Source organism: Hippoglossus stenolepis, chromosome 17, assembly GCF_022539355.2.
Source record: "Hippoglossus stenolepis isolate QCI-W04-F060 chromosome 17, HSTE1.2, whole genome shotgun sequence".
NCBI classification, from domain to species: domain Eukaryota; kingdom Metazoa; phylum Chordata; class Actinopteri; order Pleuronectiformes; family Pleuronectidae; genus Hippoglossus; species Hippoglossus stenolepis.
Genome location: NC_061499.1, coordinates 7,461,564 through 7,478,170, shown reverse-complemented (window position 1 = coordinate 7,478,170; position 16,607 = coordinate 7,461,564). Strand labels below are relative to the sequence as shown.

General features: G+C 42.0%; 3 protein-coding genes across 3 annotated transcripts; all 3 read right to left on the bottom strand.

Moving 5' to 3' along the window:
• Nucleotides 1-270: 270 nt before the first annotated feature.
• LOC118124317 (zinc finger protein 664-like) lies at nt 271-3,175 on the bottom strand. Its single transcript, XM_035181968.2, has 5 exons — nt 3,092-3,175; nt 2,544-2,678; nt 2,134-2,249; nt 1,527-1,670; nt 271-1,402 (listed from the first exon to the last, which is right to left on the bottom strand). Exons 2-5 carry the CDS (start codon nt 2,641-2,643, stop codon nt 755-757), a joined length of 1,008 nt encoding a protein of 335 aa, XP_035037859.2. The 5' UTR covers nt 2,644-2,678; nt 3,092-3,175; the 3' UTR covers nt 271-754.
• Nucleotides 3,176-3,756: 581 nt separating this feature from the next.
• ndufv1 (NADH:ubiquinone oxidoreductase core subunit V1) lies at nt 3,757-7,910 on the bottom strand. Its single transcript, XM_035181967.2, has 11 exons — nt 7,848-7,910; nt 6,469-6,577; nt 6,298-6,380; nt 6,042-6,212; nt 5,587-5,770; nt 5,229-5,418; nt 4,881-5,093; nt 4,558-4,724; nt 4,388-4,469; nt 4,128-4,273; nt 3,757-4,002 (listed from the first exon to the last, which is right to left on the bottom strand). The coding sequence occupies exons 2-11, from the start codon at nt 6,571-6,573 to the stop codon at nt 3,931-3,933; spliced, it is 1,413 nt and encodes a 470-aa protein (XP_035037858.1). The 5' UTR covers nt 6,574-6,577; nt 7,848-7,910; the 3' UTR covers nt 3,757-3,930.
• A 507-nt stretch (nt 7,911-8,417) lies between these two features.
• On the bottom strand, nt 8,418-16,391 carry hcn3 (hyperpolarization activated cyclic nucleotide-gated potassium channel 3). The gene is made up of 7 exons (XM_035182019.2): nt 15,404-16,391; nt 12,510-12,939; nt 12,245-12,406; nt 11,342-11,560; nt 10,697-10,843; nt 9,877-10,117; nt 8,418-9,501 (listed from the first exon to the last, which is right to left on the bottom strand). The coding sequence occupies exons 1-7, from the start codon at nt 15,859-15,861 to the stop codon at nt 9,299-9,301; spliced, it is 1,860 nt and encodes a 619-aa protein (XP_035037910.1). The 5' UTR covers nt 15,862-16,391; the 3' UTR covers nt 8,418-9,298.
• Nucleotides 16,392-16,607: the final 216 nt, after the last annotated feature.

Genomic DNA, 16,607 nt, shown 5'->3' with positions numbered 1-16,607 from the left:
TCATAACTCAAAACATTGTATGTAGTGAGAATAGTGACAGACAATATTGAATGCCCTTTCTTTAAATACAGAATAAAAAATAAATTTCAAGATGATAGTTGTTTATCATTATATTTCTCAATGGTAATTCCTAATCAGTCATATGTATTACATCCTAAATACAGTATATTCAGTTGTAGAATATTCATAGTGTATTATTTCATGAAGAACATGTTATTAGCATCTTTTAAGCCATTCAATCAGACACAGAAAAAGCAACAAGACAAAAACTCCTCAGAAATGTCACATTGTTTAATGCAACAATTATTTACTTCTGGGAAGAAAAGAAAGGCTCAGAGATTACATAATTTAGGTCTCATAATGCAGAATCCCTATACACGAGCCCATTTCATTATGTTTAGGATTTTCTTTACATCTTCCCTGTAGTTGTCACTTACCAGTTTCACAATTAAAATATTTCCATATTTGAGGGAGAATGAGCAAGGAATTCGAAAGCAAGGCCATGTGATATTTCAGAGTAGACATAACATGTACATAGTTTTAATGACAAGTGTGGTATGTCTCTCTAAAAGCAAGTGAAAAATTTGGTTCCAGAAACAGCCTCCGTGTTGTACAACCTTGTTTTAAAAAATCTCCCACGTGAAAGATTCACATAAAATTCTTCTTCCTACTGTCAAGAATATTGTAAGAAATATTCTGACAATCATTTAACTGAGTGTTGTAGGATCAGGTTGCAGTCTTTTCTCCATGTATATTATCTTTTTTCTGTTGCGTTCTCGCCCTCGGTGTGGGTGTTCTGGTGGACCTTTAGGGCACTCTCTCGTGCAAAGCTCTTTCCACAGGTGGGGCAGGTGTGTCCAGAGCGCTGAGCCCTAGTCATGTGTGGTTGAGTGTCACTCTCGTCACACTCTGTTCCTTCGTGAGTCTTGCGAAGAGGAGGCCCATGGCCCTCCTTCTTGTGTGCCCTCAGGGCTGCAACAGAAGGAAATATGAGGTCACAATTTGCTTCGGGACAAGGGATCTTGAGCTCTGGTTGCAGCTCGTTGGAGTAGCACCCCTCTGTCGGAGAGTCATCTGCTTCCTTTTCTTGTTTGATCTTCTTGCCGTCGGATCCTTGAGTTGTGTCCCTGGGTTTACGGCCACGTTTTTTACCTTGCACCTTAATGTCACAGTTTAGATCATTAGCAAATTTCTCCTGGTGCTGCAGAAGCTTTTCTTCTGTCGGGAAACCATGACCACATTTACAGCACTGGTAGGTGTTGACGTCATCAGCCACCACTGGGCATTGGGGGTGCACAGAAACGCGATGGTTGCGAAGTCGAGAAGGACTAGGGAACAAGGCACCACAGTCGCTGCACGGACACCGTCGTTCTATGCATTCGCGTCGTTTGTGTTTGTTCAGCTGCATGGAGACATTAAACACTCATCAAGCACAATAGACAAGTTATTTGATCATTTTCAAAGCCCCTATAGTGTGCTTATAGAGCACAAAAAACAGGCTTGCGTGCACCCTGCAGTGCCCTCACCTCAGTGAAAGTATAGAAGGTTTTCTGACAGTAAGTGCAGAGGAAGGGCTTCTCTCCTGTGTCGTGGGAAGTCTGGTGCAGGCTGAGCTCCTCGGAGGAGGAGAAGGACTTGTCACACTTGTAACAAGTAAAGAGCGTATTGGACTGTAAAATAATGAGCAGAAAGGTGGTTAAAAATAATTAAATTCTAACTGAAGGCTCTATTCACTGATTCGTCTTTTTAAAGAAGGGCAGAACTCTACAATAGAGAACAGAATAAAAATCTGTGACCAGTTATAGTTAAGTTAAGCCAAATTACATCTCTATACACATACAGAATATATTGTGAAAAAAGACATTATGCATTATGCAATAAATTCAATAAATAATTTGTCATTCAAGAAGATAAATATCTGCTTTTAGTTTCCAGTGGTACTAAACAATAAATATGTTGGGACTAAATATATGAACTTGCTCTATGACCCATTATAACGGGCATTTTCATCATCCTCTCATGTAAGTAAAAGTATCTTCACTTGCAGACTTAATAATCACAATGACTTCAGATGCATTGCTGAGTTTGTTACATAAAAGCACGAGCAGGTATCTTTAGTCTACTTCTCTCCACCTGCTGCAGCTGCATCTTGTACATGTCCCGGTGGCTCTTCCTCATGTGTCTCTCCTTGGCTTTGAAGTCAGAGAAGGTGATGAAGCACTGGAAACACTGCAGGCTCTCATGCTGATCTGCGTCATGATGGGACGACAGAAAGTTTAACGATTAGCACAAACAATATCGTGGAATAATCAGATTGTACAACTGCAGGGTATTAACACATGTCTGGTTCGAGCACTCAGAGCATCACAGTGAATATGTTAGCATCACATTGGGTATGAGCTATACAGAGACTATGTTAGCATCACATTGGGTCATGAACTATACAGTAAATATGTTAGCATCACATTGGGGTATGAACTACACAGGGACTATGTTAGCATCACATTTGGGTTATGAACCACACAATGAATATGTTAGCTCACAGGACTGCAGAGGAGGGACCACGGGCCCCGGCTTGATCTCCGCCTGAGTGGATCTCTTCTCGCCCCCAACGATAACCTGCTCGATCTTCAACATTTCCATGCCGATGCTCTCACGCACGTCCCGGCCACATGGAGCTGCAACACAGGAGCACGCCGCTGTTGTTTGCACACTCGAACCCGCTGCATATATTGTTGTGTTTGCAGGCAAAGCAGAGCCGACACCTGCATCACACCGGGCTAACGTCCAGCTAGCATAATCAGGATGTTTTCAGCTAAATCATAAAGATGCATAAACGTCCGATAACAGGATGGTGTTTTATTTATATGCATTTTAGGCAGACTTGCAATGAGATAAATACACAACAGCTAGCGTCAGGCCTGAGCTAGCGAACAGAAAGATGGAGGGAGGAGACCCGCTCAGATAAAACTAACGAGACTCTTCTATTCGAACAATATTTGATTTGCGGGTGTTGCTTTGTTTGTGTAATTTTAGATCCCTTTCGATTTGGGTTTTTGTAAACAATTCAAAAACGGGAACCATTTCTTACCGTTCGAGGCGTCCACAGAAATGAAGCCGCGCTGGACTGTCTGCCCACGTCACGTGACCCGGGCGAGGCTGCGGCGCACGGAGCTCTCGCGAGGTTACGACAATGCAACGTGTTTTTATCACTTTCTGCAGAAACTCTTAATTCTTAAAGGTGGAACAGTGATTTATATCATCTTACAGTTAGTCTATCGCTTGCTGAAGGATTTTTTTTATAGATAATTTACATTTTTTTTACATGCATTTTATGTTCCACCTGGTGGCTGGCTGCAGTATTGGTAATTGACCAAACTAAATAAACGATCTACCTCAGAGATGGTTTCTGTTAATTGAGGTAGTTCTTGTCATACTGAAGTTTGATTCAGTGTTAATTTTTACAGCAAGTTGGTTTTAATAAATCACTAGATGCTATAAAACAGTGAAACATTATCATAGACAACTGAGACTGAGAAGAGATTCTGCTACTGCGCAGATTCTGGCTCCAAACGCTCAAGATTGCAACTTTCATATCCAGGATATTTTAGCTTCATTTCTGGATAGTGGGAGTTAAGTGGAGACACGTTGTCCATCATTATATACAGTCTGTGCATAAACATATGAGGTTCAAGTGATTCCATAATAGTAATTTAAACAACACATCTACTGTCGAAACAAAAAGTTAAAGGCTTCTTTAAGGTTCATAGAACTTTATTGGTAATCTTAACAGACAAGGCAGACACATCAATGCGAAACTTGATGGTGAAAAGACATCACATTATCCTCTTAAATAATTTGTCACTGACACACGTGGGATAGAGGGCATGAAGGCAGAAGAAGAAATTCAAGGAAGTTGAAAGGAGCCATTCAAGCCCTGGCCTGCTGCTGGTATTCAGAAATTCGGTTTTCCATCACAGGCCTGAAGTGTCTGATCAATCCCTGAGAACGCAGAAAAGAAAATACAGAGGGAAATAGTACATTAATCTTCAAGCAGAAGAATAACAGATACAGCAGCTGCCAAAATATCAACTATTTCTTTATCCGTTTATAGCAAATATGAATACCTGCACTGGCCATGCCGCACCATCTCCCAGGGCACAGATGGTGTGACCCTCAATCTGCTTACTGATCTCCCAAATCATGTCGATCTCTGCTTGCCGTGCATCTCCACGTACAAAACGCCACATCATATCGTTCATCCAGTCCACTCCTACAGGACGAAGAGAGAAGGGGGAATAACTCAGAGATCTGCTTTACTCCCAGACAGTGAAAAACTCTTAGCTGGCAATGTTGCTGCATAAAATGACACTGAAGCAGCCCTTACCTTCTCTGCATGGCGTGCACTGGCCGCAGCTCTCATGTTTGTAGAACTCAATCAGGCGTGCAATGGCTCGGATAATGTCAGTCTGCAGAAACAACGCGTCCACCGATGTAACAGATGTTTGCTAACTTGCACATGCACGATGAATAACAATGCAGAGTGGACAAACTTACCGATTTGTCCATGACGATTAAGGCAGCTGTGCCGAGCCCAGTCTGAGCTTGGACGAGGCCGTCGAAGTCCATCAGCACTTCTTCACACACGTTTTTGGGGATGAGGGGAGTTGAGGAGCCACCGGGGATTACAGCCAGAAGGTTGTCCCACCCACCACGCACTCCACCTACAAGACAGATGTTTGTTTCAATTAAGTTAAACTGCATTAACTTAGGCTGTGCTTATGTTAAGCTATCTTAATCTTTTCACTCTATGACCCCCACGGTGCAGGAAAAAACAGACAGGCAAATGAAGCATTTAGGCTGTTTGGGTTCATGGGTACCTGCATGCCTCTCGATGAGTTCTTTCAGAGGGATAGACATCTCCTCCTCCACAGTGCAGGGGGTGTTTACATGGCCTGAGATGTTGAAGAGCTTTGTGCCAGAGTTTCTCTCTCTGCCAAAGCCTAGAAACCAAGAGCCTCCACGGCGACAGATGGTGGGTGCCACGGATACCGTCTCCACATTGGCAACAGTTGTAGGGCAACCAAACGCCCCTGTAAGATAGGAGGAAGAGCGAAGTAGAGGAGTCAGAGCAGTGTTTATTGGGCAAGAACACACAGCACTTGTCCACTATGGGGATACAAACAAAGGCCCAATAAGATCAGTATTTTTTTCCCAGTGGAACTCACCCACGTCAGCAGGAAATGGGGGCTTCAGGCGGGGCTTCCCTTGCTTTCCCTCCAGGGACTCAATAAGAGCGGTCTCCTCTCCGCAGATATACGCTCCAGCACCACGCATCACAAACACATCAAAGTCATAACCAGAGCCGCAGGAATTCTTTCCAATCAGCCCAGCGGCATAGGCCTCATTGATAGCAACCTAAGAGGAGATAACATTTAATGTTTCAACAGGAGTAATTCCACATTGTTGCTCAAGCAGACCTTGTGTTGTACACAGATTATCATGAGTCTCTTTGACTTGCAGTATGTTGAAATTAACCCAATTAGGACATCACAGAAATTGCCAAGATGCATCTACAATTTTCACCTGCAGGTTGGATGACTCGTTGTAGAACTCTCCTCTAATATAAATATAAGCAGCACGCGCCCCCATGGCCTTTCCAGCGATCAGACAGCCCTCCACCAGCTTGTGTGGGTCGTGCCTCATGATCTCTCTGTCCTTACAGGTGCCAGGCTCACCCTCATCTGCGTTCACCACCAGATACTTTGGCCTGAAGAATGAAATCAGAAGCGTGTTAAATAATTTCTTCCCCCCCAAAAGCAGTCACTATAGTCGAGACAGTGCAGATCTTATTAATGGCTGGTATAACTAACAAAGAACATACTGAAAATGTAATTCTCAGCTACAGCCACAAACACTTTGGTTTTGATTTATCACTTATTGGGGGTTAGGAAGATTTTCTGGTAACCAAAAATGTGTACAAATACTTGGAAAACAATAAGGATGCTGATAAGTGCTCGATGTTGCGGTTCCTCACTGACCTGCCATCGCTGGGTTTGTTCATGAAGCTCCATTTCATGCCTGTAGGGAAACCGGCTCCACCTCTCCCACGTAGGCCGGAGACCTTGATCTCATTGAGGATCCAGTCGACTCCGTTGAGAAGAATCTCCTTGGTTTTGTACCAGTCACCACGCTTCAAAGCCCCGTTCAGCCTGAAGCAAAAATCGGAACAGGTGAGGACTGTGCTCTTTTCTATATAAATTATGGATTAAGTGAGAATATCATCAGTGGTGTTACCTCCAGTCATGACGGCCATAAAGGTTTGTGAAAATTCTGTCCTCATCTGCCAGCGGTCCAAATGTTGTTTTCTTTGGAGCACTCTGGAAACATAATGCAAAGACATATGAAGTGAATGCTATCTAATCCTAAAATTTAATTGATTTATTTTGGTTATTATGGGCCAGGTACCTGTGCTGTGCTGTTGAACCGGGTGATGGCAGTCACTCCAGCTTGACTGACAGCAGCTGGGGTTCGGGCCACCCCGCTCACCACAGCTCGAGAGAAGGACAACATCCTTCTTGAAGGGGGGGGGGACGACACACAGTAACATGTTGTTAAATGTTGACATACGGCCATTTGAGTTAGTTTACATACAATACAATCTTTCCTCTTGTAACCCCTAAAGATAACTTACAACACTGATTTCTCCCACAGCATTTAAGTCTGGTATTGACCAAAACACCACAACATGCCTGTAGCACTGAGCATTAAAGACTGTCAACAACTAAAATGTCTGGTCAGACTTGCTTACTTGGTCCGCTATATATATATATATATATATATATATATATATATATAACATCACTCCTGTTTTAACCTGGAAACTAAAGGGGACAGAGCATTTTGAACCGGGGCCTGAGATTCTGGAAGGAAATGAGATTAGCTGACCCTGCAATTCCCTCAAAGTGCCTTCTTATAACATACTTTTGCCAGACAGCCTTTCCTTATATAACTTGAATTTAAATTGTCTATGAACATTATCGACCATGATCTTCTACTTTGCTTTTACTACGATCTAATGCATGTTTGACTTATTTGTTTTATTGCTTCCCCTGCGAAGCACTTTGAAATCTGGATCTATAAATACAGATTGTTATTAGTTATATAATTATAAACAGACAAATGAATTCCTGGAATTCATTTAAACGACGACCAACAGTGTATATTAACTTAAATAAACTAATAATCTTTTGTTGTTGATGTCCCAAAAACCCTCTTTTCTGATTGAGCAGCATCAAAACAAAAGCAGTTTGTTTTTAACCAGAAAATAGTTTTTATTTTAACACAACAAAAGCAACAATCGCTGGATTAAATGTCACATAACGGTGGATTTAATCTCGTATTTTAATCACTTGAATTGCTTTGCCTGGGACCTTGTGTAACTTCTTGTGTGTTGTTATGTCAGAGGTGTTGGGTTAGCTCGCAGCGTTAGCATCGTTCAATCAACCCCGAGCTGCGATGTTTCAGCTCAACACACCAGTAAATAAACTCAAACAATATCTGAATTAAACTGAAATAACCAGGGAGCTCCATTTGAAGTGTTTCCCCTCGTATCAGGGAACACACTGACCTCCATGCTCAGGTGGCTACTGCTAGCCTAGCTTAGCCTGAGCTAGCACCTCTAACCTTGTAGAGTCCGGACAGAAACATCTGGATCGCGGCGGCAGCAGCTTTTACATTTCCCAGCGAAGACACGTGGATTAACTGGTCCGCGTCAACAGCTGCATGTGTATTAATGTCTGTGTGAGATGTGCGAGAGAAGATAGAAAACAATCGGTCCTGCTCACCTCCTCTGCGTCCGGAGTTTATGAAATAACCACAGGAAGTAGAAGCTCGTGGCCCGGATACAGTCACCAACAACACGGTGAACCCCCCGCACGTTTAATAACATTTCATTCAACAACATCTGCTCAATAAAAGTTCATCTACTGTCATTAATGTGTTGCTCCTGGTAGTTATCAGTTAACATGTAAACTACATGCACGTGTATGTTAAAATGCACATAAACAATTCTCAGGTATTCAAAGTGTTTCCATTAAATCCAACTTTAACCACAACATTTAACTTGAAATAAAATTATTTTGTTGATCCACTTTATCTATTTTACAACCGTAAAGTTAACGTTTATTTTACAAATTGAACAACATTACTTAACTGCTTGCAAACAACAATTTGATATAATAACAAAAATAAATAATAATAATAATTAACATTTGTAAATTATTTCTGTATTATACCTAAAACATGTAAAACAAAATTTGTTGTTGCATTCAATCTACCGGAAATATTTACTTTTTAAATACAATATGAATAAATTAAGAAAAAGCAACACAATTAAAAAGAGACGAATGTTCATATTATGTTTTTTGGTCTTTATTAATATCAGTATTTGATTGCACTATCACTGTGTTACTGGGATTAAACAACTCCGAACCATCTGTAATGTTGTTATTTTAGGCTTATTAGTACCTTCTAACCAATTTAAGGTTTACTTCTGAAATTAAAATAATAAAAAAAAATGTATTTTTACATTTGTTTGCAGACATTAAAACAGATGAAGGTGCAAGGAAAGTGAGTGACTCTAATATTCATCTGTGGAAACACTTATACTGGGAAATAAACTGTAGGGATACAGAGGTAGAGTTCAATGTGATGAAATAAACATCTCCAAATAGGACATGTGGTGAATCAAACAATGACGTATGGCTGCGTACAGCCTGTCTCTGTACAGTTATTACATCACAGCAGCTTATCCTCAGGGAACAATGGTATTAAACCCTCATTTGATGCAACCTGCAGGCCTGTGGGATCATTTGAATCAGAGCTGCATAAAGCTGCAACACGTATATCCCAGCTGGTGCTGCTGTGTGCTTCTAATATCCTGGATGTGTGAGGGATAATGAAACTGCAGTCTCAAAGCATACAGGCCGGGAAAATTATTCCTATTTACATGTGGTGAAGAGAACACGTATCAGCAACAATAGAAGAGATTACTTTCTCATTCGTGTTCATACTTTTTTAATTATACAGTGGATCTAACCTGAGAAGTGTTGAAAAATCTAACACAAAACGATCATGTAGAATACTGAGATTTACAGGTTCAATATTTCCAACCAGGTGCAGCAATAATGTGTTAATAAATAAAATTGAGGGTCTCCATCATCTTGTCCAACAGCAATCAGTTCAGTCAAAGTGTTAAATATCCTACACCAGTGTCTCTGTGCTGGTGCAGAGGAAATCATTCTGCTGGGGGAGGCTGGTAACTGGGTCTGCGGGACACTCGTCCCAGTCGGTCGACAGCTACGCTCTCGAAGGCCCTCCTCATCAGAGGATGTTCCTCCAGCACCTCGTTGAAACTTTCCACGCTCAGGGAGTAAAGACGGCAGTATGTGTCGGCCCTCACGCTGGCTGTGCGTCGGCCCTGGGTGAGAAGGCAGATCTCTGAAATGAGAGGTTGACTGTTAAAGCAATAGATTCATGTGCTGAACTGTCATTTATCAATTATCAATATTTTCATTGATTGACTGGGAAATTATTAAGCATCTATTTCATTAATCGTTTCCTATCAGTTGCAAGCATCTGCATCATTTCTCTGTTCGTGTGGCATTGCATGAAACATCTCTGAATTTTTTATGCAAAACAATGTATCTGAATTTTGGAAATTATGACAGAATTTAAGTATTTTACAATATACCCTGTAGTTCAAATGATTCATAGAGTAGAGAAGAGGGGGTCAGTGGCAGCTTTAACAGGAGAACAACATCATGGGGAACCAGAACCACTGAACCTCTTATTGATTTGATGGGGATGATTTACCCCCAAAGTACGCTCCATCGCTGAGCATAATCTCCTTACTGCCACGCGGGAGGACAGTGACGGCGCCGTGCTGGATGAAGTACATTTTCCGACCCAGGGTCCCTTCTCGTATAATCAAGTCTGCAGGTTGGAAGACCTCAAAACGCAGCTTGGTCAGGATCACTGTCACAAAATGAGGGTCAGTGTTGGCAAACAGTGGCATGTTGGCCACCAGCCCACGGCAGTTATAGCTGACTATCTCCTGCACGGTGGAGAGAAGAGAGAAAACATTCAGAAATTGTGGGATTGAGTTATAACTATCTTTATTGTGTATCTGTCAAATTACACATAAATTAAAATGATTGTTAGTTGCAACCCTAGAGTTTTAACATTAACACATAGTTTGCTGCACATAGCATCAACTCCATTATTTAATGTAATAATTTATGTGATCCAATGTATTACACAATATCAATTTCAGAAAAAATACTAAAATTGATACCTAAATTTAATTTATGAATTCAAATTGAATTAGAGCTTAAACAAATAGTGAATTAAATAATCAGCTGTAAGAAATCTAATCTACAATTTCTTAACTAATTAATAATTTTAGCCATTTACAAACAAACCATACAAACTATTTCTAAACATTCCAGGTCTAGAATGTGAGCATTTTCTGCTTTTATCTGATTTATATCATCTTAAACATGACCTTTGTTTATTTCAATGTTATTGTCCAGGCCTAGATTTTCATCTCTGTGGACAGGTGTCATTAAAAGATATAATTACAGAGAAAGCAAGAAACACCAAGTCAAAGACAAAGTTTTAATGAGGAACCCACCTCCTTGAGCGGATCACTGAGCTCTCCGAGGATGCTGTCCTCGTCAAACATCTTGCCCTGGAATCGCTGCTCGTAATAATCATGGATCCTCTGCCTCACGTCCGCTGGCAGTTTATGGAACGACATGTACTGCTCCACTTGTTTATACTATAAAACATTTGTACAAAACAATTTTTTGGATTTAATATTCGTGACGATACGATTGAAATTCCACATGATTGTTGTCAGATTAAATCACATTTTCTACCATGTGTTTGCTGAATTAATAATTATGCATTTATTCTATTTGTGTTGTGGCTTTTGCGGTTTTAAGTGGATTACAAACTCATTTGTAATGGGCATTAGCAAACAGTGATCCAGAACAAAGGTGCCGCCATTTGTCTATTCATCCGCTCTGCTTTATCTTGTGAAAATCCCCTGGAAAAGGTCACAACAAGGCCACAAAGTCTGTTAGATAATACACATATTCTCCAGGCATTTGGCACATTTTCCACCAATAAAGTACGAGCAAGCCTGTGATGTAAATGGTTGTGAAGCCAGAATCACATTCACATCCATGTGAGGCTCTTAGGGACGTATTGTCCACACTGTGGCTGAGGGTCAAAATGTTTTTTGTCAGTTAAATGTTTCCGGTCAGATGTTCACCTTCTCTTGATACTGACGATGTGACGCATCCAAAGACTGAACCAGGGTCGTTGCGTGGCCGAGGAACAAGGCGTAGCAGGTGGCCCCCACGACCATGCTGATCATGGTGAGCCACACATCGCTCATGCCCTCCGGAGGGTGGGCGCCGTATCCTATACACAGCATGTGACTCATGGCCATAAACAGGGCGTAGGAGTACTGTATGTGCCATGTAGCGTTCTGGGAAATGGATGGTAGAGGAGACATGACAAAACAATGTTGTAATGAGAAAACATACTTAACATGATCATACAGTGTTGGATAAAAAATGCCTGATTAATTTAGCATAGGTTAAGTTTTCAACAACATTATTTATTTCATAATGAGGCTTAATAATAAGTTCCTGGAATTGAGTAGTTATCAATACGTGGGAAAGTAAGGAAAACAACCAATTTCAAATTTTTGCAATTGCAATTAAAGGAAAAGATTTTGGAAATTATTTCACTTTCTTGCTGAGGGTTGGATGAGAAGATTGACACCACTCTCATGGTGGGAGTATATTAACTCTACAGACATGATAATGGTTTCAATGTGTTTCTCAGCAAGAAACCAGACAAGTGTATTTCCCACAATATCACTCCATTCCTTTAATTTAAATGATTTACAAATTTTAAATTGGCTTTAAAATGGGTAAAATGTTAACACATTACAAAATATTTCAGGTTTAAAGGAATCATTTGACATTTATTGAACAATGACAAGATCGATACCACTCTCAACTGTTATGTTTTTATGCTAAGCTAAGCTAATCAGCTGTATACGCTTCATTTTTAACGGACAGATTTCAAAGTGGTATCCTCATTTAACTTTCTGAAATAAAAGCATATTTCTCTAAAATGTTTGTCCTATAGTCGGCCTCCTCACCACCATATTGTTCTTGGCTACCCAGCAGTCTGGAGGAAAGTCCTGCAGCATCGGCACCATGAAGGTCAAGCAGCCGTCCCAGTGACACAACAGCAGCATCATGCCAATCAAGTTCACTATTCGCACCACTGCACTGGCCAGGTCATACGTCATATGGAAAAGCTGACAGAGGGGAATTTTTCATGGAGAGAAAAAACATTCAATAAGAAAGATTTTGAATTTCTCATCCACACTGTAATAATATTCTCCTTCTTCCTCTCTTTACCTCTTCCCACTGGTGAATGTACCGGATGAGGCGAGACAGTCGCAGAAGACGCAGCAGACTCAGGATCTTGGTGAAGCGCACGATCCGGAGTGCGCGGGCAGTGCGGTACACGTCAGACGAGTCGTGCCGGGACTCCAGGTCAACGATGAGGAAGATATAGTCGACGGGGATGGAGGAGATGAAGTCCACCATGAACCATGTGCGGAGGTAGTGCCTGCGGATCTCTTTGGGGTCCAGGATGATGTGGCTGTCCCCTTCCAGGATGCCGGTGCGGAAGTTGAAAACCAAGTCCATGAGGAAGAGAGTGTCAGACAGGACGTTAAAGGTGATCCAGGGGCCGGTGTTCTGGTCCTCAAAGAAGGTGATTCCCCAGGGTAGAATCACCAGATTACTCATCATCAGCAGGAGCATCACGATGTCCCAGGAAAACCTGGACAGAACATGATGGAATGATGGAAAGTCGAGGTTGGGAAAATATAAAACTGCAAGCATTTAATTTTTTGCTTACTTGCCACAAACCTTTTCCCACTAGTGCTAAGGAGGTTATGTTTTTATCAGTGTTTGGATGGATGGATGCATTATGGGTCAGGGAAGAAGCCATAAAATAAAACACGAAGAATTCTAAATAGAGTCTGGTGTTTGTTACAGAGGCAACTCTTCTGGTTCAGGAAGCTAAGGATCATGGGTAATATCCACCATTCAGTTGTGTTTCAGTTCAGAGAGTGGGACTTCGCAGTCAGAGATTGATAGTGTTTTTTTCTCGACTTTAAATCCACTTAATTGTTTGGACATGGAACAAAATGAATCACCAGGTGTGCCTGCAGAGGGCGCTGTTGCTCAGTAAAAGTTACACAGTGTTGCTTTAAGGTGAGTTGAAGTCATCAGGTGTACAGGGTGCCGTGCAGAGATTGTCCCATTTCAGAGTGACCCTTACTCCCATAACAGATTCTGTCACAGGAGGAACCCCTCTTATTAAAAATACATGATGTTCACCTCACCAGGCTCAATGTACTTTAAAGAAGACGCTGCAGATACGTAAACGCCACCGGAGAGGTCTGACCTGCGATGTGTTGGTTTGATGGGTCAGACTTCAGAGTGTTGAAGCTCAATCACTGTCTGCTTCATGTCATACAAGTCCCACTTTACTGTAGGTCTCCCGTGTCTTGTTATACTCGGGTTGGGTTTCCTTACAGCTTGTTTCCATCATGTGTCAATCACCACGGGTCTCAGTCTCTTCCTCCCCTCTCTTTCATTACAAGGGCACAGTAACAGAATAGGAACCAGACTATTTCTGATTACCGTCACAGCTCGCCGATCGCAATGTGAACCCTGTGAGAAAAGGACCTTCCACATTCTTTAGCTGGACAGAGCGGAGGCACAGATAGATTAGTTCCTCATTTTCAATCACGTTTATCCCTCCATCAATCTCTTGTGTCCACGTCCCCTGTGTCTACACGCTGGTTTACATGCCTACTTATCATCTTATGCTGCAACAGATTAGTGGTTGCATGCTGCTAATATCACCGCTAAAGACTCTGCTGTTTATTTGTAGTGAGTGCATACCATATATATATATATAGTCAGCCCTGGTTCTTCTCTTGCACGTCTATGACTTTGAGTGCAATGACTCAAAAGCAACTGCATGAATTGCCATAGAAATCAGTTTTCCTCAGAATTGTGATCATTTTGGTGATTTCCTTACTTTTCATACAGCACCACTATCACGCCAAACTTGAATTTGTCCTTAACTTTGCTTTTTGTACCAAATACCTCAGCTGCATTTTATCTTTAGTACTAACCAGCAAACTAAGACACTAAACCTTGCTTACGTCCAGACTATCAGCATCAACATTATGATTGTGAGCATGTAGACATGTTGACATTTGGATTTGCATTACAACGCTGTCACCAAATACTTCCTCATAGACCAGCTAGCATGTTGTGCTCAGAACCGAAGAAGGTCCGAGCATCTGTGTCTCCATTACATCTGCACAAACTCCATCTGCTGATGAAAACCACATGATAGCGCTGACAGCCCCTTGCAGAACAAACCGGTAAGAGGAGTTATTACGTGAATAACCCAACCCACTTTAAATTGGATTCCAAATGCAAAAGAAAACCGACCTTCACCCCTGAACAGGAAAGCTGAGCATCACAAACGTTCTGTTCCAACTCATCCATTTTAAAGGGGAAGTTAGAGCATAAGGTTTAAGGGTAGCAGGCCTTCAATAATCCCTCCCTCAGCTGTCTGTGTATTATTGCATAATAGAGCAAGATTGGAATTATAGGGATTCTTATGGGCAATAATCCCTCTGCACGGGTTTATCCCCTCTGTCTGGCATAGGCCTGATGTTTAAAAATTGTTTAAATTTGATGGTGGTTGTTATTAGTCACCACACAGATGGATAGCTTGGGAATCACGGCTAAGATGCTGTTAGGCCCCAAAAGCTGAATTGATCGAACCAATCCTCCGAAAAGTGAGACAAAACTAGGCCAAGGAATGACATGGATAACATTAAATTATCGGGATCAATGAATGTAGTTCTTCCTTCTCGTAAACAGGGGGAAAGGGAGTCACAGGGGAGTGGTATCATTAATCCAGATGATCTTGTCCTATATATTGTATCACTAATCAAATCCCTTCATCGCCTTATCATGCACGAGGAACCATGACATCAGCTGTTGTACCGCAGTCTGTCCTTGGACGAACTGGATTGAATCGCTCAGTCGATGACTTTTTAGATCTCAAGGTAGATTTATGATAAATTGGGTAGTTTTGTGCTGGGAAAAGGTTTCATGTGGTTTTATGTGAAGAAATAATGTAGGCAAACTTTCCCATAAAAAAACTGTGACAACAAGAGGAAATTCTGAAGACAATCCAACCTTGTGGTTACCTGAAGTTACTGTAGGGGTGGATGATCCACATGCCGAAGCTCTGGACCCTGGCCTGCTCTGCAGCAACACCCTTATGGCTGCCAAACATGCGCAGGGAGAACTTGTTGACCCCGGGCTGCAGCAAGGAGCCAAACTGCCTCTGGAAGTAGGAGGACTGGTCCTGCGGGAGGTCCTCGTTGCCTCCGTCCCCCTCCTCGTTGGTGTCCAGCAGGCCATCAGGGTCAGCGGTGTAGTCTTCATTGTGGGTCTTGACTAGGGTGAAGAGAGTGTTGCTCACATCGCCCTTCTTGTCTACCTTTGGGGAAGGGGTGCCAGGGGGGGTGGTCCTCTGGGAGCCACTTCTCCACCGTGAGAAGCGGAGGCTGCTCCAGCTGCGGTACCTGGGCGTCTCTGGCTTGTGAGCCGGGCTCTCATAGACGCGTCTGTGGTCGTCGATACTCCTGGAGGGGCTGGTCATGGCAACACCTTCCAATTTAGACTGCTCACAGCAAAGAGGACTCTAATGTCCCTGTAATTTGGCTTTTGGGGCCTGACTATAAAGTTCAGTAACTAAAAAAGGTAACTCGCAGATGTCATTTTCTGTTTAGTTAACTTCATTTACAGAGTTATATAGCCAACCATATTTAGAAAAATAAAATGACAAGATGAACTTTACAATAGAGCAGTCGAACTTAAAAGTGCAATATCTTCAAGTGACGCCACATAAACCCAAAATACCATTACCTCACTCTTACCTCTCTGCTGATTACACCCTATACATTGCAAATCTCCAAATCATAAATCAAATATCATATATAAAAATTTCCTGACTCCAGTTCTTACAATAAAAATCCATGAAAAGTTGCGTCGTCCATTAAAAAAGTACTTTCCTGAGATGAATGAGGGGAAAAGAGAAACTTCTGCAGCCTCAGATGCTCAGTGTGTGTTTGAGTGTGAATGTGTGTGTGTGTATGTCTGTGTGTGTGTGCCCTCAGTAGCCTTTAATAATCGGCTTGTTGGCATAACTCACCTCCCTCCTCCCTCTTTCCCTCCCTCCTCCTCCCTGCTGAGAAAGTAGTCCCTCCCTCCCTCTCTCTCTCCCTCCCTCTCTTGCTCTGTGGGACGCAGCATTGATGCGGCTGCAGGTCAAGTTGCACAGTCATGTTAAGACCCTCCAGGTCAGAGTATCATCATTTCCTCATGACTCATCAATATTCGGAGGGA

Excerpts from the sequence above, each read along its gene's own strand:
- hcn3 (XM_035182019.2), bottom strand. The coding sequence starts at position 15,861 with ATGACCAGCCCCTCCAGGAGTATCGACGACCACAGACGCGTCTATGAG. Across the intron at positions 12,940-15,403 it reads CACCCCTACAGTAACTTCAG|GTTTTCCTGGGACATCGTGA; the intron begins GTAACCACAAGG and ends TGTTCTGTCCAG. Across the intron at positions 10,118-10,696 it reads TCAGTGATCCGCTCAAGGAG|GAGATAGTCAGCTATAACTG; the intron begins GTGGGTTCCTCA and ends TCCACCGTGCAG.
- LOC118124317 (XM_035181968.2), bottom strand. The coding sequence starts at position 2,643 with ATGGAAATGTTGAAGATCGAGCAGGTTATCGTTGGGGGCGAGAAGAGA. Across the intron at positions 2,250-2,543 it reads GGTCCCTCCTCTGCAGTCCT|ATCAGCATGAGAGCCTGCAG; the intron begins GTGAGCTAACAT and ends ATCATGACGCAG. Across the intron at positions 1,403-1,526 it reads CCTTCTATACTTTCACTGAG|CTGAACAAACACAAACGACG; the intron begins GTGAGGGCACTG and ends GTCTCCATGCAG.
- ndufv1 (XM_035181967.2), bottom strand. The coding sequence starts at position 6,573 with ATGTTGTCCTTCTCTCGAGCTGTGGTGAGCGGGGTGGCCCGAACCCCA. Across the intron at positions 5,094-5,228 it reads CCCATTTCCTGCTGACGTGG|GGGCGTTTGGTTGCCCTACA; the intron begins GTGAGTTCCACT and ends CCTATCTTACAG. Across the intron at positions 4,470-4,557 it reads TAATCGTCATGGACAAATCG|ACTGACATTATCCGAGCCAT; the intron begins GTAAGTTTGTCC and ends TTGTTTCTGCAG.